Here is a 20,898-nt window from a genome sequence, read left to right on the forward strand (position 1 = left end):
TTTATTAATTTGTACGAACTTTATTTGATTATAAACTAATAATATTTACAGTTGAGTGATTGAAGAGCACGAAAGACAACAGCACGTCATAATTAGCTCTTCTTAAGACAAAGTTTATGTTTTCAATAAATAAGTCAGATAAACTACGGTATGTTTATATTTACATCTTTTACACACTTATGAAAAAAAAAAACATTTTTTTTACAGACTAATCACTGCCCATGATATGGTTTGCATCTTTAACTACCAAATTTACAAGTCTGGCACAAATAGAAGTAAAATCAAAACCCTCTGAATTACATTCCTCTTTCAGCAACACATCTGCCATTTCTATCATTTTCTCTTCGTCTTTTGAACTGGCATCAAAACATGCTCTAATTTGGCGGTAGATCTTGGCCATCGGGGGTCCAATTAGGTCTTCGAGTTCCATTCTTTCTTCTTCCAGGTCGTCGAAGAGAGACTCACTGACGTCATTAGGGTTTGAAGTACTGCCATCTTCCACTGGTTCTGATTCGTCCACAATTGATCCTTCATCTGAGAAGTAAATAATTTCTTCGGTATAATTTCATCCTGTGCCCAAAAACTGCTCTTAAACCTATACTTTTAACTACTTGCGTGAAGCGTATAATAATTGTGGTTTCTTCTATACGCAGAGGATCCATGAAGAGCTATCAAGCCTGTCTAGGCATAGCCCTTTTCTCGTCTTAGACTTGCGTCTAAAACTTTCCCGTGGTACCACTGTTGCAGCCGAAATAATATTTTTCACATTTTTTTCTCATTTCACCGTTTTTATTTATTAAGCATCTCTTACTTGTCATATATTGTGCACGCAGTATCAGAAATATGTTTATATCCATCATAATCATACCAATTAAAACTTCAAGCTGTTCAAAAATTAATACAACGCTCAAGTTTTTTCAACATAAAAATCGTTTCAAAACCTGAAATCCACTCTTCGTCAATTCCCGAAGTAGCCGAGAAGTCGTCCGAGATATCCTCCTCGTCTCCATTGTCCTTATTCTCATCACCATCCTCTTCATTCTTCCCATTCTTTCCATTTGATGGTTCACTTTTCTCCTTTTCCTTGGTGCTATTCTTACTTTCAGTACCATTACGCGACTCTCCGTTCATAGTTTGCGTCGGAGTTGTTTCCTTCGACATCGGTTCGTCTTCGTTCTCTTTATCTTCTGTCGTTGTTTCGTCTGTCTTTTCTGTGTTTGATATGTCCAGCCATTCAGCCATGCTGTGCTGCAGAGAAACCAGGTCGTCATCTCTAAAATGTCATTTCGAATGTTGCGGAATAGTCCTCTGAAATTATTACGTTTCTCAAAGAAAGCACTCGGGCCGCTGAAAATTTAACAAGCGCGAAGTCATTTTCATAGATACTCAAAACTAACTAAAGCAGAGATCTCAAGATGAACTCGACTAGAGTTCATTTCGATTATTGTTTAAAAATCGCCAGCATTTATCTCATCATTTATCCGGCCCGCATTCCGCCACCCGTTTAGAAAAAGGACTCAATCACTTACTCGGAAGCGTCCGAGCTCTCTCCGAGAGCATCGCAATAATCTTCCTCTTCATTGTCATCTTCCTTTTCCGGACTCGAATCCACTTTCGCATCAGTTAATGCGACTATTTTAACTTGTGGAGACCCATGTTTCTCATCTTTGGTGATATTTTCACATTCAACTGGTGATTCTTTTTCGGTTGTGACTTCAGTTTCAGTTTTATTCGATTCAACGAAGGTTACTTGGGTAGTTTCTATTTTACTCTCTTCCATTATAACCGATAACTCCTTGCCGTGAACATCGTGACCTTTATTATCTTCCATGCCTCCAACTTCATCACGTGGAGATGTTTCCCCACTGATAAACTCTGTTGAACTGGCGACACTTGAGGGGTTTGTTTTGGACTCAAAACTCTCGAGTGAGAATCTGTTCACCATAGCTGTCTTGAATTCTTCGTGTTCGTTGTCCCCTGTTAATCTCACGTCAGGTTCGGAGCACGTTCTCATCAACTGCAAAATCAAGATGAAAAGTAACTACAGAACTTTCCAGTTTCCCAAAATGATACTTAAAGTTTTGTAATCAATAAACAGGAAAGACATTTTGAGGTTATTAATTTCTTACTTTTAGGTTTCGAGTGTCAAAAAGTCCTTGAAGCATCCCTGTGACCAAAAATGAGGTTCCAGCAGTTTTACCCCTAAAACGACCAGTTTCAAATTCTTATTGCCATATTTTACTGCACGCAAAAAGAAATATTCTATAAATCATACAGGTCTGGCATTCCAAGTGTTCTGTCAATTGGGATTTCGTTCAAATCCGCCGGCTTTTCCTCGTTGTTAGGTTCTGCATACGCGTCCACACTTTCCAACACCATGCTATCCGAACTGTTTGAGCCACTTTGACTGGCTCCTTCCTTTTTTACAGAGTGTGTCTTGTTCTTGTCAATAATTGCAAACATATTGTTCTCGTCGGAATGACTTTTTTCTGTTTTCACACTCACTTTCCCATGCGTTTTCCTCATCAACTCCTCAGCTGAAAAAAAAATTCAATTTAAATTAAATTCGGTAAATTTATACGCGAGGGAAAGGGTCAAAACACGACCAATTTACCTCTGATAGAAGCGCCGAAGCTGTGCCCCTGGTTTTAAAAACCTCGATTTTTCTGGGCTGGTTAATGTTGACTCACGACCTCAAGCTGCGATCACGGATCATGATGGGCCCCGAACAGTGATGTCCAGTTTAAAATGTTGAGCCAATGTTTTAACCATTAACCAATGAAAACTTTTTAACCAATTCGATTTAGCCAATTTAACAACCTTTTTTAAACCAATTGGTTCTATTGGAAATCACTGGCTTCGAACCTTCGACCTTTTTATTGCACAACAGGGACCACTGCGCCTTTGTTGATGTTTGCTGTTTATGAACAAACGAGATTCATTGAAGCAAAAACAAAAACAAAATATCGAACATCGCGTTGAGAAAACACGCAACAAAAAATAGCTTCAAACTTCGCTTTATCTGTCCATTTGCATAGATTCTGATACACCTTGTTAAAACCAAGACAAATCATCCTTACGTTTCTCATCCCCATCTTGATCTGTTTGTCGACTATTCTCGTCAATCGGAGTGATCGGCACCTTCGAGAAAGTTCCCATTTGCCTTGCCCTCCATTTCGCTCGACTCGAATCTTTCCTTGACAAATTCGAATCCCCACTTCCGTTTTCTCCATCGTCTTTAAAATCTTTCGACTCATTAACATCTTCAGCTTCTTCGTTTTTCGACTCTTTATTTGGGTCTTGCTCAGACTCCAATGTTGAGTCATTCGAATTTGACATCATACTGGTAGCTGCCAGAACTGGAAGATTAGAGAAAGTCATTTTGTTATTGGGGCTCCACGCACTCTTAGCTTCTTTCCCGGACTTCGAGTCGGGACTTTTAGGACCTAGACTGTTTGAGGAGGTATCCGGGAGGTCTAGGCAGTCTTCGATTGCTTCCAGGTCTTCTAGAACTGGCAATTTGGAGTATGTCACTTTGCCTCCATCAGGTGTAGACCATCTAAATAAAATCCAGTCACCTTGAGGTCGACCAAAAAACCGAACATCTTAATTGAGTGATTAATATTTATTTCATTGACATTCAACAAATTACCGCCACTAAAAACTCTTATAGATGCAATTGACATTCTCTACTCAGCTTTTATTCATATTCTATTTTTACAGCTTGTGCTGTATTCGTGCTCAAAACTACAAACCACCGTAGGGAATAAACGCATTTGTATTTTTTACTTTTTAATTGCGGCAGGAGACTCCTTTCTGTCGGCGCTATCTCTAGTTCCTTGGTGCATTGTAGACTCTGGTTTAATCGCCACATCAGAAAACGTGAAATCATTTGGAGCACCACTCCACTTTGACTTGTTACTTTCTTTACCAGCATTGCTAGGCGTATCTTTTTCTGGCATCATCTTCTCATTCAGACGTTTTAAAATCTCAACCTTCTCTCTTTGCTGTGGCTGGTCAGCTCTGGACCCGGTTGTAGGTGTTTGAGGAGCTGAGACGACGTTCAGTGCAGCGGTTAGAGAAGGCGCAGGTCCGGATATGATCGGCTCAACTGGTCTGTTCTGTCCACTGCGCGGAGTGTTAGCACTGCTCGCTCTGACTGGCAAAGGCCGAGAGGGTAACCTGAAAACAAATCTCATGCTATCTATACTCTTTCCGTATAAGTTTCTCTAATCACAAAAAGAGGCAAGGCGGAGCTATATGACTCACAATACTGTAGATAATAAAATCAATCAAATAAAAAACATCTGCCAAACATTTATCTCAGGAAATACGATACGCAGTCTTAAAATTTTTTGAAATTACAGAACTTTCAGAGAAAAAAAAAGAAATTCAAACGCATTCGACAAAAATTATGTCAGCGTGAAAAATTTTTTAAGACTTTTTCCCTTTAAAAACAGACCTAAATAAGCGACAAATCACTTCGTTCAGTTACACTTAAAGATAACAGTACATTATCACATTAAAGTTCTTTGAAAATCAACAAATTTTTATTGCTGGCTATTTTTTAGATAACTATCCCAATTTGAGAAAACAAGATCAGAAGACATTTTTCTCCCACTGGGAAACCACATAGAAATTAAAAACCGATTTCGAAACTCAAAGTCAACCATTTGCACTTTAGTTATTGTAGAGCGCATTTCGCCGTCCATTTTTAAAAGAAGTTTGATTAAAACGATATGTGTTAAAACAAACATAGCCAAGTAAGTTGAAAAGAGTAATGAACGCAAGGGAAAAGAAAAAACTGACTTGTTTTTTGAGAAAAAAATTGAACTTTCGAATTTTAAAGAAAAAAATATTTGCCCATAAAACTTTTTGAACTTCAAAAACAATTTATGACTAGTGATTTTTTGATTTAAAAAACCCTGAAAATTGGATCAATCGGTAAATTTTTGATTCTGCTGGGAAGTTTGAACATTTGAATCCACTTTCGAAATTGAAAGTCGATGACAATTTCCGTCACCTAACACTTTCGCTGTTCGCTAATTGAGTTTGCCTTCCTTTTAACAAAAGAAATGAACTAAAATGAAAAAAAAAATCAAAAGTCAAACGGCAAAAAACCAACATTGAGCGTGAACAAACTTTAAGACTTTTTCTTGAAAAAAAATCACCAAGACCTATATAAGAGTACTCACTAAGTTCATTAATTTGAACCAGAAGTCAACAAAAAAATTTGAGAGTGAGAAACTTTAATGACTCCAGATACGACGAAGAAAAGCATGCTACGAAAACTATAAGCCATCGGAAAAGAAAACTTTGAGAAACAATGACAAAATAGGTTCTTTATAGTGATTTGAGAGATTTTGATCGAATAAAAGAAAAAGCAACCCCCCCCCCCCTTGAAAAAGAAAAACTTTGAACCGCCCCTAACTTTTGGGGAAAAATAATTGGCCAATGAACCGAACATGTTCAATCAAGGTAATGATCGAAATGATGAAGGTCCAAATTCTCTCAGCCTGTTAACCATGACTTAACACAAGCAAGAACAAGATAAAAAGCAGCAGTTATAAAATGGAATAAAAATGTAGAAAAAGCATCGACTTAGTAAAATTTCTGCCACATGTCGGATTCCATCCTACAACCTAGAAAATATGCATCTAGAGCACTAACCACTCAGCCACGGACGCTTAACAATTAACAAACATTAGCCTTAAAAAAGAAGGTTCGTCTAATACACTATGCTCGCAAGCTCGCCTTCAAGATGGCTTACATTGAGCAAATGAAGAAAAAGTCCTGGAAAATAATCTAAGTGAATGACGCTTAAGCATCAGGGGAAAAATAATCCCGCAAAAAACAAGAAAAAAAATTATATGGCAACTGGGCCGACAAAAACAAGCTCACAAACAACAATCAAAACAAGGAGCAGTTATCAACTTCGGATTTAAAATTTCTGCAATTTCCCGAATAATTAATTAGAATAAAAATATAAACTTTTCAAACAAATTCTGAAAGCAACCAATCTTATAATTTTCTTTGCTAAAAATTTCTTACCAGAAGAAAACCGACCTGTAAGATAAGTTTTCTATATACTTCAGTTCCCCATTATGAGACACTTGCTCACGCATAATAATGTCATAATATCGAAACGAACAAATGGACCTCGCTTTGATCATACATCGTCAAAATTGATCATTTAGATATGCATTTACTGTTCGTCATTTTAGGTAAGCAGACAGATATGTTGAACATTTATATCTCATTTCAAATCGAAATATTTCTGACTTACGGTCGCATAGGGCTTGGGTTGTCGGGTAGGTTCTGCACCTCTAGCTGGTCACGGTCCATTTTAGCTAGCTCGTCCAGCTACAAAAAAAAACAATTTTGAGCTATTGCAATTCCCTAGTGCGATAGATTAAGCAAGGAAAACTATGATTGATAAAGATGAAGATTATCAATACATCAAGCACTAATTAGACAGAAATACCTTGTGAAAGTCCTGTCAGGGCAGCGAAAATGAAAATCGTTGATATAAACCATACCTTACAATTGTAGAAGCATGAAATTCTACATTTCAATACAGGCGAAGCGGAGCTTCGCAACACTAGCGATACAACAAAAACATAGCATTACAGGAAAGTGAATAAATGGAAGTCGGATTTTTTTTTATAAATAAAGTTGAAAAAATGGCTTGAAAAAATAACTTGGAAAGATTCGATTATTGGGCGGCAACTAAGGCAAAAAATTCTGGTTAGCGTCCTGTTGAGTGGAAAACAAACGGCTGTCATAATAAAATCAGATTTGGCAAGGTAGTTTTCAAATCGTAGAAAAATTTTCAAAAAAAAAACCATGAAAATTTCGGAAAATGGACTTTTCCAAAAGAATAAATGCTTTTCTAAAAAAAGTGTGTCACAGTTAACGCAGGAACAGTAACACAACCATGTTTTTTCAATTGAATCAGAAACCGCCGAACTTGCGTGGCAGTGTTTGACAAAAAAAATCGAAAAAATTGTCGAAATCTGAACATTATGACTTTTCCCGAGTCACTACAGTTTTTCTGATAGGACCTATATTCACGGGGCCACTTAACACTTAAACAGGCAAGATTCCCATCACCAGTTTTTTCGATGGAACTCTAAATCTCAGATTTAGCAGGGTAATTTTCGATAAAAATGAGATTTCCAAAAATTGCAAAAACTGTCTAAAATTCAGAAAACAGACTTTATATAAGACATAACAATTTTAGTACAAAAGTTAGAGAGCCGTGGTAGTTTTTGAGGAAAGTAGAAAAAGTTCAAAAAAGACCAAACTGTCAAACAATGGCTTTTTAAAGACCACAATTTTTGTTGTAGAAAAAAATAGGGATAGTGGCTTATGTAAAGGAAATCACTGCCTGTTCTTTCCATTGAAACATCACTGACTGTTTTTTCCATTAATCTAACATTTGGCGTGATAGTCTGAGAAAAATCCAAGAAAATGAGCCAAGAATTCCCACAGTTATTTTCCAAGGTCGTCGAAAATGGAGTAAGGTTTAAAAAAAGTCTAAGAAAAAACGCAGACATGCAATTTAGTAGCCGGTCTATTCGTTGGTATCACATGAAAACCGGTGAGGTAGTTGCCGAGAAAAATAAAGTACTTAACAAAAAAAAATCCGAGTCGTCTGAAAAAATATCAAACAAAAAAATAAATCCGATAAATTTTCGTAATCCCAGAATTTGACGAAGAGGAATTTTCTACCCTCAGAACTACGCAATATGAATTGACTAAGTCAAAACAAACATAAGCCGAAACCGTTTTATCGAAAAAAAAACTAGAAACTAAAATTTTCAAAATCAGACTTGATGAAATGACAAATTGCATAACTTTCAATCACAGTTAAAAACTTTTCAAATCAAATGAAAAACTATGCTTTACAAGCAAGCCGATAAAAACAGTACCAGATAATTTAAATTATAATTTAAAAAAGGGAAAATGAACAGACGGAAATTAAACCGAAAACCACTATCCGAAAAACATTTTTTGAAAATACTTATTTGGAAAATTAACACAGAGGCAAAGCTTCGCCAGCGAAGACTAGCGATAACACGACAAAAAAAGCTCTATAAAGTGTAATAAGAAAAAGTAGAAATTAAAAACCACGGACGCTTAATAAATCGCAAAAACTGGCCACAAAAAAGCAGAGAAAATTCCAATGCTACAGATCGTGATTATAGCAAAAGAACCACCAACAAATAAGTGAAGCAAGCTAGGTTGGTCAAAAAAATTGTAATTTATTACCTAAAAATTGTAAACACCAATTTACTACCTAACTGAAGGTAGTCGTAGAGTTTTCAAGAAATTGAGTATTGAAGTTTATCATTTTGATCATTCTGTTGACAAAGTTATTTACCGGAAAATGTACACGGAAAAACTCTTTTGTTAAACAAAACAACTCTTTTGTTTAAAAAAAACTACCAAGGTTTGTCTAAAATATTTTTGTAGAACATGTGAACCAAAAGATTAAATCTTCACTAAATATTTCAGTGTTGACAGATAAACAAATTTTGTTTCGTACTCGTTTCTTCTCTTTGGCATATGCTTCCTCTCGTTTCTGCTGCAGTTGCTGTCTCAATTTGGCCGCCCTTTGTTCTGCTTGTGCTTCCATCTCCTCTTTTTTCCTCTGCCTATCGGCAGCTAGATCCTGAAAAGATCAAGCAACAAATGAATGCCGGAGATATTTTCTATCACAAAAAATGACTTGATTTTTAACGCATTTTCAAAGAAAAATATATTCCCTTACAGCTCTTCGAATTTCAAGAACAACTTATGATTGACTCTTTTTTGATTAAATTGACCCAATTTGAGACAACTAGATTAATGGGTAATATTTTCATTCCACTAGATTATCTAAAACTAAAATCCACTTGAAATTTTAAATCAACCACGTTTTTTTCGCACCATTAGCACTTTCATTCTTGGAGAGCCTAAATGCCTTTCTTGCAGCAACAGAATTTGAATTGAGCTTGAAAAAATTCTCGAAATATCAAATTTGAGCGTGAAGAAATTTTAAGACTTTTCCTGCAAAAAAACTACCTATATAAGCAGGTGCGGATCTCGGATTTTCTCGAGGGGGGCGAATTTTCAAAAAAAGTTTTGTCTACCTTTTTTTTAGGTCGACCAATTTGATTTTCCGAGGCCTCCCAGGGCATTAAAAAAGACCGTTTCGGTCAAGTTTTTGAAAAAACAGGCCAAAAAAAGAAAACTTTTGTACCAAAAAATCGCGTTTTTTCGGCGCGCGCTCTCCTCTCAAAAATTAGTATTTATTGACGCCGAAGGCGTATCTAGAAAAATTTTAGGGTACCTCACCAAAAATAGATATCTCAAAATAGTACAAAGGGCGACCCTTTGGGTCGGCAGGGGGTCGAATCCCTGGGAAGAGGAAGCGTCCGCCTCCCCCACCCCTAAATCCGCTACTGTATATAAGTGTCTTAGACTCGTTCATAGACACTTGAAAAGAAATCAATCTGAAATTCTAACTGGAACTCTTGCAACATTCGGAGCATCCCCTGGTCTGGCTTCGCCCTGGAACCCACCGACGTTTCTCTTCTGCTGGTAGTTCTGCATTCTCACCTGGCGAAGTTTCTCCAAGTAGTATATATCTTCTTGCCTCTGTTTTTCAACCTGTGCGTCTGGAAAAAGGAAAAATTGATGAGACATAATAAGACGCGAGCTAATTTAAGGTTAAGGACGATAAAAAAACAACACATGACCCGAGAAACTGTTCGACAGTACCAGCTCAATAATTGAAGCTCAATGATTAATTAATAAACGAATAACTGGCGAAAAATTAACGAAAAACCGTCACTCAATTGGGAGGCGGTATCAGGGTAAGAAAAAGTCTACAAAAATAAAAAGAACTAGCTTTATAATAACCTTAGCCTCCTATATCAATTGATTCATGTAGGTATTGCTTTAGCAATTCTTACTATGTTGATAAAATGGACTTCGTAAATTTTTCTTAACCTCTTTGCTCCTTTTCTACTATTGCCTTCTGTCTTTTCTGCTCGAGCATCTGATGCTGCACTGCCCATTGACCATGAGGCGTGGCAGCCGGAGTATTTGGTTTCCGGATCACTCCCTGGCCAAAAATACCCATCTCTCCTCTCCCTCTAGCCTTGTTCGCCTCGCACTCTCGTCTGTTCTGAAGATACTCTCTGCGAAGTCTTTCTTGCTCGCTTATCTGATGGTTGTACACTCTGAAATTTCACAAAGCTCGGAAACTTTTCACCCTATAGATATACTTTTATAAAATTATTTTTAAAAGTACACTTGACCTAAATATAAAGACGTCATGGATTATTTTTCACGTCATGTAGTTAATTCATCACAGCAACTTTCGGGTAAAAATATTTACTTAAAACTATAATAAGCAACATTCCATTAATACTTTTTGTTTGAATACCTGGCGCCTGCAGCTTCGTTGTTCTCATTGATGATTCTCGCAATCAAGTTCTGATTGATGGCATCCCCTCCTCCGCCCATTGGCTGTTCTGTCCTCTTCTGATCTGAGGGGGTGACTATGTCTCTTTTGACACTAACTGGATCACCTGGCTTGTGAATCACCCGTTTGATTGCTCCACCGTCCGGCCAATCTCCATTACTGCGCATAAAGGTAAGTTCACTTCAAACTTGCCACTAACTTGTAAATATTGCAAAATATTGCTTATGATATTGCATAATGTTGACAATTCAAACAATCAGTTCACTATTTGATATCAAATCTCTGCGACAGCAAGTTAGTGTTATCTCATTTCAGTCGAAACAGCATTTATGTCTCACATTTTATCAGCTGGAGGCGCTTGTCTCTTCCTCATGTCTGCTAAGTACTCCTTGTAGTAGTCGCGCACTCGATCCACGGGCTGCAAATATCAACTGATAACTTTCAACCCGTAAACATATTTGTTAATTTTTACATATTCCCAGGTTTCAGAAATCACGGTAAACCATAGCCAACTGACAGTTGGAAAAGAGCAATGAATGCAAGGAAATTTTATTAAAAACTGACTTTTTTTAAAAACCTTCGGCTTTTGAATTTCGATGAAAAAATAGATGGCCTTTCTTAGAATTTTTAGAACATTTTATGATGGACATTTTTTGGCTAACATTAACCTTGTGGAGAAAACTTGATCAATAGGGAAAACTTTTATTTCGCAGGGAAATCTGATAACTAATTTCCTTTTTCGAAACTAGAAGTCGATCACATTTTTCGTGACCTTTACATTTGTGCTGTTCGACAGTGGATTTTGCCTTCGTTTTAACAATGGAAATGCACTGAGCTTAAAAAGAAATCGCAAGTCAAACCGCGAAAAATCAAAATTGAGCGTGAACAATTTTTAAGACTTTTTCCTGAAAAACAATCACGAAGACCTATATAAGAATGCTCACTACGTTCATTACTTTTAATAACGTATAATAGCCAACAGGCCCTCAACTGGTCCTGTGAGAAAAAACAGGGCATCAATCTTTAGACAGATCTACAACTGACATTATCAACTCTCCTCAACCATCGGTACTTTTGATCGCTTGGACAATTTGCGGAAAATTGGCCGATTGGAACTAATACTTTACCTTTTCTTCTTCATCTTCTTTTCCCACAGGCACAGACAGCAGCTCTTTCCAGCTGTTCTCTCTCGCTTCTTTCATTTTCGACTCCTAAAAGTGAGTTTTTTTGTCCAGACTGTTTTTAATCTATCTGCTCTATAAACAGCTATGGAGGCTAGCATCTCGGGTACAGCTGATAAAAAGAATAGAAAAAATCACTGCGAGTTGTTTCTGGCATTAAAATTCAAGATGTACACGCAAAATATATCACTGAATTGATAATTGAGACTGCAAATATAGGATGACTGACCCTCTGTTTAGCATTCATCTCTTTCTGTTTATCTGACAGTTTCTTCTTGTTCTCAGCCTCCATACTATATTTCCTCTGGGCCTCTTCCGCCCTCCGAAGAGCACTGGGTCGCAAGATCTCCCCTGGTTTCCTAAACCCCAATATTGGTTTCTAATCAAGTATACTATGAATAATCAGTGTAAAATAATTAAATCTACTACAATGAATCGAATAATATCAAAGAAAATTGATAATTTTTTATTCATTTCTTAAGCGAATATATATTTTGTTTCAATTTTTAGAGTAAAAGATTTAGACTTTCGTGATTATTTAGTTTTCTTGAGCATGTATGGTTAAAAATGAGCAGACCTCAGGTTATTGACGTTTCTTTTCACCAGCGGTTTTCCATATATTGCTGCTGGGTCGTATTTAGCAGCTGAAGGGGCATCTAAAATCAACATTTTTCGTCAGCATGACCAATAATTGCATTAACTTTCATTATATGTGATCGATTATTAGAACGAACTGTTAATACCATTAAAAAATTCAGAGTAATACAGTCCCTCTATAACTCTTTTTTAAACAATTTCAATTAACCATATTACACGTGTTAACACATCGCTAAATAAGCTGGATAGCGATATCTCTTCGGTTAATCGCACTGGTTTTCTCAGGTGTTTTAAAATTTTAGCTTATTCCTTTGACTAACTTGAGGCTGCGGACGATGGTCGAGATGGGTTCTTCGAGGCCGATGGAGGTCTCACCCATCCTTCTTGCTTTTGGGCCAAATAGGGCCTCGAAACCACTACCTCTTGCTTCGGAGCAGCAGCAACAGACGCTGCTACAGCTGCTATAGGCTTAGCAGCTAGTATATTCTCCTTGTGAAGTATTGTATGAGCGAATTCTTTGTCGTATATTTCAGGTGCCAGCCTCTTTTCGACTCTTTGGGACAAGAATGGCATTCGCAGAATTGTGTTCACAGCTGGCCGGTCACGAGGAGATTTTTTAAACATAGCGGCTATCAGATTCTTCATGTGAACTGAGAATTTCCTAGAAACGAAAAAAAAATTCCAAACATAGCCAACAGACAGATGGAAAAGAGTCAATGAACGCAATAAACAAAAAAAACTGACTTGTTTTTTTTTGTATCAAAATCTCAACTTTCGAATTTCACCGAAAAAAAGATACTGTTAAAGCTCTTAAATTTCTAGAACAATATATTATTGCCACTTTTTGGATAAAATTAACTCAATTTGAGAAAACTGGATCAATAAGTAAACTAAAAGTCGATCACGTTTTCGTGAACTTTACATTTTTGCTGTTCGATAGCGGATTTTGCTTTCCTTATAACAAAAGAAATTAAGTGAACGTAAAAAGAAATCCTAAGTCAAACCGACAAAAAGTAAATTTGAGCCTGAACAAATTTCACGACTTATCCTGAAAACAAACTGAATAAAAAATCATCACGACCTTTACAGAGTCTGAACTACGTTCACCGACTCTTAATAAAAAACATATACGAAATAAAATCCGTAATAAATTTTAGTTAATATCGAACCCAGAGGCGAAGCTGAACTTCGCACCACTTGCGATACAACAAGTAAATGATTAAAACAGCAATACATTCAAGAACTACTAAAGAGGACTTCGAAAGTTGTAAGCGAAGAAGAAACAACTAGAATAAAAAATGAAAACCATCTTTTTGTTTAAAAATAATAAAATTTATTAAAGAGTTCACAAATGGGTTGAACTTGAGTATTCGAAAAATTAAATTTGAGGCCAAAGTTCTAACGATCTTATGAATAATATCGGAAATTTCTAGGAAACAAAATATTAGGCAAATAAGCTGACAGCTAATTAGTTAAAATCAACCAAAAATGCTCGGCAAAATTTTATTGGAAAATATACATGTACAGCCAAAATAGTATCCACGAAAGCCAAACAGGTACTGAAATGAAGGTGACATACACATTTCGGAAGCTAAACCAAGAGCTAAATCGAAAGCCGAAAAATCATCAGCAAAAAATAACATCGATGTGTTATAAGTACACATACAACCCATCTATCAAAATGATTGAAGAAATTTTTGAAAAACAACCCATGCCAAGACAATAGAATGCAAAATTAGCATCGGAACAAAACTATCAAAGCAATAACAAAACACAAAAAACTCACTCAACAGAAGCCCTTCCTGTCAAAAAAAAACTCAAAAAATTCGAGTTTACAAAGATGTAAAAAGAAAATTTCGATTCGGCTGGATTTTTGAAATACTCAGACACTCAGCAAAAACAGTCTAACTTGTTTGCACCAAAAAATAAACGATTCTTAGATCTGGCAACTAAGCCGGCAAAACATAAGCAAACAAATATAGGCTGAATTTTTTTGAACCGGAATTTTTACCGTTTGAAAAACACATTTCCTGGTCAGATTCGAACCCAGGGCCTTTGCCTTCCCAGGCGCATTCGTTACCCCCAGGCTAAGCGTGCAGGAGACGGTGAAAAATGTGAATTCTTAATGAGCCACTGTACCACCAGAAGTCCATGAGTCCTGTGGCTAAGGTTGTTTACGGGAAAAAAAATCTAGTAGTCGATTGCAATACCCTTGCTTATCGCAAGGGTAATTAATTATCCAATTCTTACGTGGCTGAAATTGGCGGGTAACTTCCTCTTACAATCTTCATTGCCAGTCCTCTCACATTCCCAGCGTCAAACGCATGTTTTAGAGTACAGAGCTCATACAACACACATCCCATGGCCCACACGTCACTTTTGTTGTTGTATGGTTTGTTCTCGCAAATTTCAGGCGAGAGGTAGTAGGGCGTCCCTATTAGGGTCTTAGCCAATTCTGAGGTGTTGTTGAGCACCCTTGCTATGCCGAAGTCACCTAGCTTCACAGTTCCTTCTTTTGTTAGGAAGATGTTCTGAAAAACCAGAACCATCATCATAAAAATAGCAACGCTTTTTACAAACACAGGGAGCAAAACTCACGTCTCATTGAAAATTATTTGTTATCATGAAGCTTTCCGCTTCATTATATCTCAAATTGTAATTTCACGTAGTTAGCCATAATAGCAGTAACAGACACTACGGAAATTGGAAACCTTGATTGTGGGGTGGTAGAGTGAAAATCAAGTAATTTCTTGTTTTTTTTTTTAAAATGAACTCCTCGTCAAAGTTTAATGTCTTTCATCAACTCAAACCAAAAAGTGACGTTCAATCATCTTTTTGTGACGTCAACAGCTGCTAACAGACAATTGGTGCACTTACACTGGACTTTATATCTCTGTGGAGTATCTTTCTGTCGTGGCAGTGTTTGAGAGCGAGGGAGAGCATCACAAACCAGTCTAGTACTTGTTCTTCTTCGAAAAGTCTACTTTTCCTCGCATTGATCCTTTGATGCAAATCTCCGCCATCGCAGTACTACAAAAGACTTAACAGTCGCATACTTTTTTTAAAGATTGATCTTATTGGGCAGTGATTTTAGTCTTTCACAGTTCTGAAGACCACATATGGAGCAATGACAGATATTTCCTATTCGGAAATTGTCCAATATACAAGTTCAAAATTGGATAAAACCTTGAAGTCCAATTCTTTAAGCATCTTTTTGAGATAAACAATATATGTAGTAAACACGCTTACCTCCATCACTATATACAGATTTCCTAAAACAAACAAAAAAAAACATAATTTTTGGCTATTTCAAAATTTGAATCTGATTGAATGATGAATGTTACATCTACTTCGTGGACCCATTCTCCGTTTCTCACCTTTTTCTGAAACAACAAAACGGAAATTAAGTTTCATAGCTCGTTTCAAATAATTTCTAGTTGCAAGAATTTCAGTTGCAGCTTATTCGATAAAAACATCGTGGCGTTATTACGATTCTTATTTTTTATGCCAATTCAATCAAGCAAGAAATTGAAATTCGACAAATAATTCAAGCAGTAACTTGATAATGTTTGTTCGTGTTAATAGTACCTTCGAAGCTTTCGACATATGATACAATGTAGGGGTGTTTGAGTCTGGCCAGCAGATCCACTTCCCTCTTAGTCTCTCTCTTCTCCTTCGGAGACATCTGAAAAGATTAATCTTAACGTTTTCTCGTTGCTCAAGGACGATACAAAACGTATTACCCAGCAAACAAGGACAGCAGGTTGCTGTGCAAGTTGCACAGAATGTTCCGACCCTATTCTTATAAAAACTACACATGATTTTTGTCAATTTGGTGTAGTTTTTTGAGCGTGGTGTGATAGAAGGATCTACACGAAAGCCTAGAATTTCCGTTTATTCAACATTCATTTGGAACAGGCAAATTGGACAATAGTTTTAGACGAAAAAAAAGACCAGAAAAAAATCAATTTTTTAAAAAAAAAATCGATTTTTTTGTAGAAATTCTTTGAACTTTGGAAAATGACGCTAAAGGAAATTCGAAAACTATATTTCCTTGATTCAAATTAAATGTTCAGGGCTTAAATAAAAGTTTCACGGCTTATCTTTGTATAATCAGCCTAATCTCGCTCACTTTACTCGCTGGAATTGAATTAAAATTCAATTTTTAACCAGTTTTTCTCGACACCGGAACACCTTAATGAAACTTTTTTAATACTGTTTGAATCACCGTTAAAAAGGCGTCAATAATAAAATATCACTCGACCCAATCCGATGATTGATTGTGGTTGCTGATTTAGGTGAAAACACAAAAAAATAACACACTTCGAAATACACAGTTCCTCTCAATTATCAATGGTCAGAACAAAAATAGGGAAGCATTTATGACTTCAGCAAGAATACAGCAGAGGTTCTCCGCAATGAGTTGAACAGCAGAGATTTTACCTTCCGGGTGAATGGTCTTCTACATATGCTAAGTTGCCCCAAACATACGCAAGTTTTTCTTATTTAAAGAAATCTATGAAATCCAAAGCAACAATTGCTAAAAAAAAAATTAAGCTCAATTCCTAAATGTTTTCTAAATGAGGGTATACCACTGATCTGGTGAAATTGAACTTCGTTGTTAACCTATGCCGACGGTGGCAATAACTGTAGTAACGACAAAACTAAACCACCGATAAACAAAAGCAGAGAGCACACGAGGCTACATTAACACTACTAAATGAACTTTTCCGACCTTTAGCATCTTGATCTCCTTCAGCACCAACTTTTCCCCCTTCCCATTCTTGACCAGAAGGGCCTTCCCAAATGACCCCTCCCCTATGGCCTTCACCACCTCGTATTCTCTGATTCGACCTCCAGGCACCGACGCCATAGAAATTCATACACACGGTTTTTTGTACAATTATGTGTAGTCGGGTTATGTCATCCTTATATCACACTATTGACATTGTACAAATGAATCATTATGCTCTCCAATCTGAAATGTTTGTTAAAAATGAAATATGGTTTAAAAAAATAACTGAATTCGTTACAACTAATTAGTGTTCAATCAGTTCAAAAATAGTCAGATATCATTTTTTTATTTTTCAGAATAAAATTAAAACGAAAATAATCAAAGGAAATTGAAACGAAACTACACATAGTAAAGTTAGCACGGTAATTATGGCCACGACAATACACAAGCACTTAGCAATCTTGACATCAAAGATATCGATGATTAAACTGAATGAGTTTTCATAACTAACGTAAGTATATAAGCAGAAAGAACGATAATGGAAAGTAATAAGCACGTTTCAAACGAAAATATTTCAACTATATCAAACTACAATACAGATACTAAACATTGCATGTTTAACTAAAATTAAAAGCTGGAACGAAAAAGCGACACTAGTTTAACACATGGTAAGGAGAATTAGTGAATAATCTATTTCAACTAAGGTATTTCGATTACAATAAATACATAAAATTTACAAGGTGCGATACGCTGTTTCGAGGTAGGGCTAAGATTTTGTTTAGCTTTTTATTAACCTGAAGGTGATATTACTAACTTCAGTGCCTGAATGTTCAAAGGCAACATTGGCAATATTTGGCATCTTACATAATCAACTTATAAGCAGCTAATGACAAGATACAGTTTACAGGTGACCATCGAACAAAACGACATTAACAAGCCGCAATTTTTAACTTGTAGAGTTTAGCCAGTGATGTTTCGGAATGATAATTGACTTTTTTGGAATTGACGTTTTTCTTGCAAAATAGCTAATGATTTTTGGTTGAATTTTTTACAAATTGAAAACTATCTGCCATGACTTAATAATTGCATCATTCACATTTGGGCGAAAAAATAAGGAAAACTTCGATCGAATTGCCAATAGTGGAAAGATCGGGATTCCAAACAACCACTGAAAAAAACAGAAGACATTTCAATTAAGCTTACAATTACTTCACAAACCAATCACAAGACAAGCAAATTTCAAGGAGCTTTTGGAGTGATTAAAATTGAAGGATAAATAAAGTTCATATCAAGTGACTGCCCAGGTGAGAATTAATACATCTGAAGTTGTAGAACCTTTCGTTCGCAATGGCACGATTATGCTGGTCAACATCTGTCAGTGTTATCAGCTCCGAACTCATTCGGCTTGGCGGGAAACTTATTTTTCCTGAAGGTTGAAACATTTGTTCATTTTTCATTTCCACTGATTGTTCCTGGTCGTCCATTGGTGCATCAAATGAGTTTTGTGAATACACTTCCCCAAATCTATCGTTGCTGTCTAAAATTTAAACGTTATAAAAACATAACTTTGAAAGAGCAAGGACGCTAGAAATACTGACCCAGCATGCGCTTCTTAGCAGGACATTCTTCAAAAGTGTTAAGTAGATAATCATTACTGTTGAGTCCAGAGCTCCTTCTTTTCACTCGGTGTACATGTTTGGTGCCTGGGAACAAGGCGCTTTTTTCTATATTTGATTTTTTTTCAGATTCAGGTGAGCAACGAAATGCTTCACCGTCTCCAAAGCCATGTTGATGCGCAACATCTAACTCATGATCCAGATTTCTTATAGCTGATACACCGTTTCTTTGTTCCATAGGTTTCTGCTCAAAACTGAAAAGTTGAGACTGCGAAACTGCACCTGCTAATTAGTATGAGTCATCACCGACCAGTTTTACTAAATAACGTATCTTAAAAGACTTACCTCCATAAGCACCTGCTACTTCCATCTCAATGTCGTTGTTGCAACTTCTGAGGTAATTCGGATAGCTACCTTCAAGTGGTGCTCCAGTCTGCAATGTTGGACTACCCACGTAAAAATCCGGTCTCATTTTTTCTTAAATTTATTGTGTGCTGATCGAGTTATCTTCAACCTAATTGCATCTTATAGCACAATGGGAGAATACAATACCCAATGCCGCAAAAAGGTATCAACTCAAAAAATACAACTTTCGAACAAAGGTGAAGTGTCTCTTCTCAATATTAAATAGTTTCAGATTAGTATTGAATTTCGAGGTAGCCGTGGTTGCCTCTTGTCTCAAATATTATCATCACCTGATGTTGCAAATTGTTGGAGCCAGCTCCCTAGCCCAAGCAATTGATTCTTTGGGCGAAGACGAAAATAGAGAAGTGAGGAAAGAGGTCTACGCGTACTCTGGACTCAGTCTCAATTTCCGCAACATCTTCTACGACAAAAAGGCGATCAACTTCATCAATCTCCCACGAAACTGCAACAAGAACATTGTCCTGTGGCACGATCTAATTAACAACTCGATCACCGATCATAAGAACAACGACGGGGAACCACTCTCACCGGCAGAACTCATCTCTGTTCTGAGATCAATTCCCAATTTGTACGCTATCATCTACTGCCATAGGTGGGGAGCAACAAATATATTCGAGCATCTGCTAGAACTGAACCTCACAGTCATTGACGTAACGAAACATATTCTTACAAAGACAGAGCAAATAAACAACACCATAAAAGCGAAGTACAAGAAGCTACATCAATCTTACGACCAAGAACTCCGGTCATTAGCTGTAGTTCTTCACTATTACCCAAGACTCAATCTCATCCTACGGCAGAGATCGAACCAACCGAAACCTTCAAAGAGCAGAAGGCGAGCAAAACAAAACGAACAATAGGTCAGTACCCCTGTTTTAAAAGTCGGTCTTTTCAAACCTTGTGTACTCCTCGAGTCCCTGACTCAGAGTCCAAGGGAAATATTAGGTCCATAACTGTAAGTCCATCTTTCCAAATCTTGTGTACTCCTTGAGTCCTCTGACTCAGAGTCCAAGGGAAACCCTATTCCATAAATCTTAAGTCCAATATCATAACTTGTGTACTCTTCGAGTCCCTGACTCAGAGTCCAAGGCAACTCTTAATACTTCCAAATCTTGTGTACTCCTCGAGTCTCTGACTCAGAATCCAGGTAAGGAATACCATGACTAAAAACTGTAAGTCATAAAAGCAGAAAATTGGTCCGAACGATCCTGTTTATCAATGCGTAGCTTGTAGCGCTAACCTTCATCTGACCACTAGCTGCACAGGCTTAACACCAGTTGCAGTGAATGGTATTAAAGATTTAGGAACGCTGGCAATGCTGCTATGTTCGTCATGCCATGAAAACAATGTACGTGATCGGTTCATTCGGAACTTCACACAAAGCAAACTGACCCAAAAGCTGGAAGAATTAGACATAAATGAAAAACTTCTAAGCATGGAAAACAGATTAACTCAAATCGTTGAGAAGAAAGTTGACGAAGCACTGAGGAACACCTGTGAGAAAGTGGAAAAGACATATAGTACTGTTCTGACAGGAAACAACAAGAATGCTGTACCAAAAGAACAGCAAAATCGAACAAATCACAACATCAATCAATGCATCCGATTACAGGGGATTGGCGAAGATCCCCAGAAATCGAAAGCTGAGAACCTTGTCCCAACAAATGAGGAAGTCAAGAAGATTCTAGAGATTGTTGATGTACAACCAAACACCGTTGAAATGAAACGCCTGGGAAAGTTCGATGAAAAGCGAACGAAACCCAGAACCCTTCTGTTGACCGTGGCCAACCATCATGAGGCAAGATTAGTTCTGGCGAAAAGTTTAGAAAAAAAAACCCAATTGTCTGAAAGGAAAGTTTTTCTCTC

The 20,898-nt window shown here is 36.9% G+C and overlaps 2 protein-coding genes across 3 annotated transcripts; both read right to left on the reverse strand.

Annotated features, from left to right (window-relative positions):
• LOC134845441 (serine/threonine-protein kinase Nek1-like) lies at positions 1 to 15,560 on the reverse strand. The gene is made up of 20 exons (XM_063862322.1): positions 15,505 to 15,560; positions 15,133 to 15,285; positions 14,506 to 14,786; positions 12,576 to 12,916; positions 12,236 to 12,314; positions 11,888 to 12,017; positions 11,605 to 11,688; positions 10,816 to 10,895; positions 10,439 to 10,636; positions 10,000 to 10,232; positions 9,514 to 9,665; positions 8,552 to 8,677; positions 6,287 to 6,363; positions 3,790 to 4,182; positions 3,081 to 3,559; positions 2,276 to 2,537; positions 2,130 to 2,202; positions 1,530 to 2,017; positions 942 to 1,273; positions 1 to 534 (listed from the first exon to the last, which is right to left on the reverse strand). The coding sequence occupies exons 1-20, from the start codon at positions 15,508 to 15,510 to the stop codon at positions 209 to 211; spliced, it is 4,293 nt and encodes a 1,430-aa protein (XP_063718392.1). The 5' UTR covers positions 15,511 to 15,560; the 3' UTR covers positions 1 to 208.
• A 1,578-nt stretch (positions 15,561 to 17,138) lies between these two features.
• On the reverse strand, positions 17,139 to 19,209 carry LOC134845442 (uncharacterized). Of its 2 annotated transcripts, none has more exons than XM_063862323.1 (3): positions 18,952 to 19,209; positions 18,589 to 18,891; positions 17,139 to 18,527 (listed from the first exon to the last, which is right to left on the reverse strand). In XM_063862323.1, the coding sequence occupies exons 1-3, from the start codon at positions 19,076 to 19,078 to the stop codon at positions 18,274 to 18,276; spliced, it is 684 nt and encodes a 227-aa protein (XP_063718393.1). In that variant the 5' UTR covers positions 19,079 to 19,209; the 3' UTR covers positions 17,139 to 18,273. The 2 variants fall into 2 exon arrangements, with proteins under 2 accessions (XP_063718393.1, XP_063718394.1); XM_063862324.1 differs by having other exon boundaries at positions 17,301 to 18,527; positions 18,589 to 18,888; positions 18,952 to 19,207.
• Positions 19,210 to 20,898: the final 1,689 nt, after the last annotated feature.

This window comes from Symsagittifera roscoffensis, chromosome 5, assembly GCF_963678635.1.
Source record: "Symsagittifera roscoffensis chromosome 5, txSymRosc1.1, whole genome shotgun sequence".
In the NCBI taxonomy this organism is placed as follows: Eukaryota; Metazoa; Xenacoelomorpha; order Acoela; family Convolutidae; genus Symsagittifera; species Symsagittifera roscoffensis.

Bases quoted from the DNA above. Each gene is read 5' to 3' on its own strand.
- LOC134845441 (XM_063862322.1), bottom strand. The intron at 12,018-12,235 runs GTCTGCTCATTT...ATTGGGGTTTAG, and splicing joins AGAAACGTCAATAACCTGAG to GAAACCAGGGGAGATCTTGC. The intron at 8,678-9,513 runs GTTAGAATTTCA...TGATCTTTTCAG, and splicing joins CGAATGTTGCAAGAGTTCCA to GATCTAGCTGCCGATAGGCA.
- LOC134845442 (XM_063862323.1), bottom strand. From the start codon at position 19,078: ATGAGACCGGATTTTTACGTGGGTAGTCCAACATTGCAGACTGGAGCA. The intron at 18,892-18,951 runs GTAAGTCTTTTA...CATACTAATTAG, and splicing joins AGTAGCAGGTGCTTATGGAG to CAGGTGCAGTTTCGCAGTCT. The intron at 18,528-18,588 runs GTCAGTATTTCT...TTTAAATTTTAG, and splicing joins TGCTAAGAAGCGCATGCTGG to ACAGCAACGATAGATTTGGG.